General features: G+C 33.3%; 1 protein-coding gene across 2 annotated transcripts in view; it reads right to left on the reverse strand.

Annotated features, from left to right (window-relative positions):
- Positions 1–3,947, reverse strand: part of LOC106472911 (FERM domain-containing protein 5-like) — a 51,610-nt gene extending 47,663 nt beyond the window's left edge. For both annotated transcript variants that reach the window (XM_013933583.2, XM_022401454.1), the window contains exons 1-2: positions 3,671–3,947; positions 3,125–3,229 (exon numbers count right to left, since the gene is read on the reverse strand). In XM_013933583.2, coding sequence (XP_013789037.2) covers positions 3,125–3,229; positions 3,671–3,769 — 204 coding nt within the window. In that variant the 5' untranslated portion in view covers positions 3,770–3,947. The remainder of the gene's footprint in view (positions 1–3,124; positions 3,230–3,670) is intronic.
- Positions 3,948–4,590: the final 643 nt, after the last annotated feature.

Raw genomic sequence — 4,590 nt, forward strand, 5'->3', positions numbered from 1 at the left:
TGAAATTGCATGTCTCTCATGAAATAATATGTAAACATCTAAAGAATATGGGAAAATTCCATAAAGAAGGTGTTTGGGTACCTCTCAAACTCTACAATGATCATCATTTCCAACGTGTGAACGTTGCTTCATCTCTTCTGGCGTGTAATGCGCATGAACCATTTTTGGACAGAATTGTCAACGGCGATGAAAAATGGATTCTCTATGTGAATATTAAATGCCAAAAACAATGGCTCAGTCCTAGACAAAAACCACTTCCGACCCCAAAACCTGGACTCCATCTGCAGAAAGTGATGCTTTGCATTTGGTGCGACATCAAAGGAGTAATTCATTTCAAACTCTTCAATCCACAGTGAACTGTCAATGCAGAGATCTATAGTCAGCAACTGGAATGTTTAAATCCAGCCCTTCATCAGAAATGCCCCTTCATTTGTCAATCGGAAAGATGTTCTTCTTCTCCATGATAATGCACGTCCACGTGACACATTTGACACAACACAAATTTTATGGAGTTGGGTTGGGAAGTTCTCCCCCCACCCACCATATTCTCCAGATATGGCACCATCAGATTACCATCTTTTTCATTTGCTGCAACACCATCTTAATGGGAAATTGTATGCAAATGTGGAAGGTGTTAAAAAGGATATCGACATGTTCTTTGCTTCAAAGCTAAGTGATTTCTTTAATCAGGCCATTAACAACCTGATTTGTAAGATGGAAAAGCATTATTAATAAGAATAGAGACTATTTCATTTAATAAATGTTTTGTTTTGATATATAAGTTGTTCAGGGTTTTTAATCTGAAAAAAAAGCAACATAAATTTCTTGATGACCTAATATATATTTATTGAGCTTTTCCTGAAATTTACCACACCTACATCTGAAAGCAGCCCATTCCAAAGACCAACCACCTGTATGAAAAGTAAAACTGCAAGCCGAAGATGACTCTTACCCTTCCAAGATTTACAGTTGTGATCCTTTTTCCAACCATTAAATACTAAAAAGATACACTGATACTATCAATTCCCTTATTTATCTTTAATATTTCAATCAGATCACTTCTAACTTTTTTTAAAGAGAAAACAATTTCATAGATCTTAATCTTCCATTGTATTACAACCTCTCCATCTCAAGTATAATTCTAGTGGCCTTTTCCAATACTTCTTATGGTAAGGTATCCAAAATTGAACATAATACTCCAAATGCAGCTTAACAAGGACCCACATAATATAATGATAACCTCTTTACAAACTTATATTCAATATTTTTGCATAGCTAGCAACACTTAAGACCTTAATATCATCAGAAAACAGGTGGTAAAATTTTTTGGAGAAAATGATTAAAAATGCTTTATAAATCCATATAACATGGTTTCACAAGGAAAAATCTTGTCTCACAGACCTTTCGACCTTCTTCAAAGATGTCTTGCTTATGTTGATGAGGGTAAAGGTCTGGATTTGATATATTTGGATTTTAAGGCAGCTTTCACGAAAGTGCCACATAAAAGACTCGTAAAGAAAATTATCACTGTGAGTGTTGTAGATAAGTTAGCTTGACAGATTAACAGTTTGTTATAATAGAGGAAGCAGATGGTTGTAGTAAATGGAATTAAGTCAAAATGGGTTTCAGTTGTAAGTGGAGTGCCTTAAGTTACTATGTTTGGACCCTTACTGTTTTTTACTATATATTGAAAATATTGATAAGGGAATGGTAAACAAATTGGTCAAGTTTGCTGATGATATCAAAGTTTTCATGTTGTTTTATAAAGTAATTTGGATCATTTCATAAACTGCGCAAGTAAATGGCAGATATAATACAATTAAGTTAAGGGCAGGTAAAGCATGTGAGCTACCTTAATTGAAATTATAATTATAACCTTGATGACAATTAACTCAATAGTGTTATGGAAGAAAGGGAGCTTGGTGTTTTGGTTGATCAGTCTCTAAAGCCTTCTAGGGAGTATGCTGTTGCCAGTGGGCAAGCAAACAGGATTTTGGATTATGTATACAAGAATATTAATTTTATGTCAAAGGAGGTTATTGTTTCTTTATACAGTTCCCTGATTAAGCCTCATTTGGAGTACAGTGTTCAGTCTTGTGATCCTTACATTGAAGAGGACACTAAGTTGTTAGAGAGGATGCAAAGAAGTGCTATTATGATGATTCCTGAGATAGAAGAACTGTCATATGAGGTCAGGTTAATATCTATAAAATTTTCTTTTGATTAAAGATGGATAAGAAGAGGGTTACCAAAATCATAAAAGGAGGGGATAAATAAGATCATTGGATCATCTTTTTTAGTGTTTAATGGTAAGAGTGGTAGGGTTAGGGGCTATATATTTAAGATTTGGAAGGGTAGAAGCCATTTGCAAATTAGCAATTTTATTTTTCAAAAAAAATGGCCAGTCTTTAAAACAGATTGTATTCAGAAGTGGTCAATGCAATATGGCTGGACTTAAGCAGATGGATGATTGATGAAATTAATGGAACAGCCAGGATGGGCCAAGGAGTCTTTTGTTCTTCAAATAGTACAAGAAACTGCATTTGTTCATTATATTAGTTATATGTAAAAATGTTTAGAAATGGAAATGTTATTATTTTTTATGTAAGAGATTAAGAATATTTAAAAAGTGTCAGATGACAAAAAGCAATTCATCCTATAAAGGTCATCTTACTCAATACAATCAATCAAAGAGGGATGTCAAGCCCATATGCAGAATGTTTTAGGGGGGTCTAATTTGTGAGATCAAAAGCCAACACATGCAAAGCTTACTAATTCTACAGGAGTCTGAAGGCATGTGACTATTTCAAGCCAAAAATGCTAATGCTTCATCACAAGAGTGTAAACTATTTCAAAGATATTAAATACCATAAGCAGTTGCACTATAGCTATATGAGCATAATTTTCTTGCATAACAAAAATAGGGGTTTCAACCAAACTCCTAACCCCCCCTCCAAGTATGTCATAGCTGTTTATATGTCAAGTTTTATTTCAAATGTTTGAAGTTTTAAAAATCACCCTTACCAACAATAGTAATGAACTAAATCTAAAACAAAGCTCTAAATTGCCAATGCATATATACAATACTTATTTGTATACAAAGCATATATACTATAGTTTTTACCCGCTGTCTAGAAAGATCTACATATCGAAGCCCAAAGTAGTCTTTTTCCACTAGGTTTAGGGTACTGCATACATAATCCAGAAGATATTGACCTTTGTGGTCTCGCTGTAGTAACAAACAGAAATAATTTATTATTAATATTAGTTTATAAATAATCAACATTTACCACTAACAGCAGTTAATTGTAGGGCAGAAATTACCCCCAAATTCTTATGCCATGGTCATCTACATGGATAAGACTGGGTGATAATAGGATTTTTTTTAATCACATTTAATTTACAATAAAATTATATGACTAACAGTAACAGACAAAATTAATATTCATATTTTTTTATTTTTCACCGAATTTCACTTTCACTGTTCATATACCTAATTGTTAAGTTACAATGGGGGTGGGGAGTAATATTTCACTACAATAGTACAGAAATAATTCAAAATGTAATTTTGTTACTTGAACTGTGAAGCTATTTACGAATTAGATCTTCTCATTTTTGTTTAAATTCCAAACAAAGCACTAAACTAAAATTATTATGAACATAACCCTACCCGAAATGCGCATTCGATTACTTCGTTATCATCGATGAGCCTAATGGTACACGAGTACTCCCTGTTCATGTCCTTCTTACTGCCGATTCTCAACATCATCAAAAATCTAACTTCTAAGTCTGTTGCTTGTGTTTGAAAAATTAAAGGTGACTAAAAATTAATAGAAGTGAAATAACCTTTTAACGTTTACAATGAACAAGGTTTACATGTCGATGATTACAGTTTCATTTTAGCTTTACCATTTTTAGGAAAATACCACAACACTAATAACATACTCAAAAACACCACTGACAACAGGTTTCCCATTCGCCAGCAGTTTAATTAAAACCCACTCAGAATTTCCAGTATCACAGAACTTGAAAAAAAAACACACACAAAAACAGAGAAAATTCAAGCAAACGTCAGTAAAATTATTTAATTTATTTTTTTAAATATTTGACTTAATTTCAAATTCATTTTATACTTAATTCAGTGAATCTGAAATTTTAAAATAAAATATCTTGCCTATATATTTAGAATACAAATGTTCCCTAGTAGGTAAGCGGCGAACTATAGGCCTAGAGCGCTGAAATCCGTGTTTCGAAACCTGTTGTAGACAGAACGTAGGTAGCCTATTGTATACGTTTGCCCTGAAAAGGAAAACAAAAGGAAATACGAGCACACGTGCTTGTATATATCATTCTATATAAGACAAATATATTGGTGCTTCTAAAAGCAAACTGAAACGTATTGTTGCGTCATCGAGATCATGTGATTCTCACGCTCTCTACTATCTAGAATTATCCTGTACTTTGGCGAATGTTCTAGTTCTTACTAGATATAGTGTAGGCGGGTATGTAAAAGAGGGGAATGTAACGTGTCTGGGTAGATAGTGAGTAATGGAAACTGCAGTCAGAAGTATTATTGACGTTCGTTGTTAT

This window comes from Limulus polyphemus, unplaced genomic scaffold (assembly GCF_000517525.1).
Source record: "Limulus polyphemus unplaced genomic scaffold, Limulus_polyphemus-2.1.2 Scaffold5726, whole genome shotgun sequence".
NCBI lineage: Eukaryota > Metazoa > Arthropoda > Merostomata > Xiphosura > Limulidae > Limulus > Limulus polyphemus.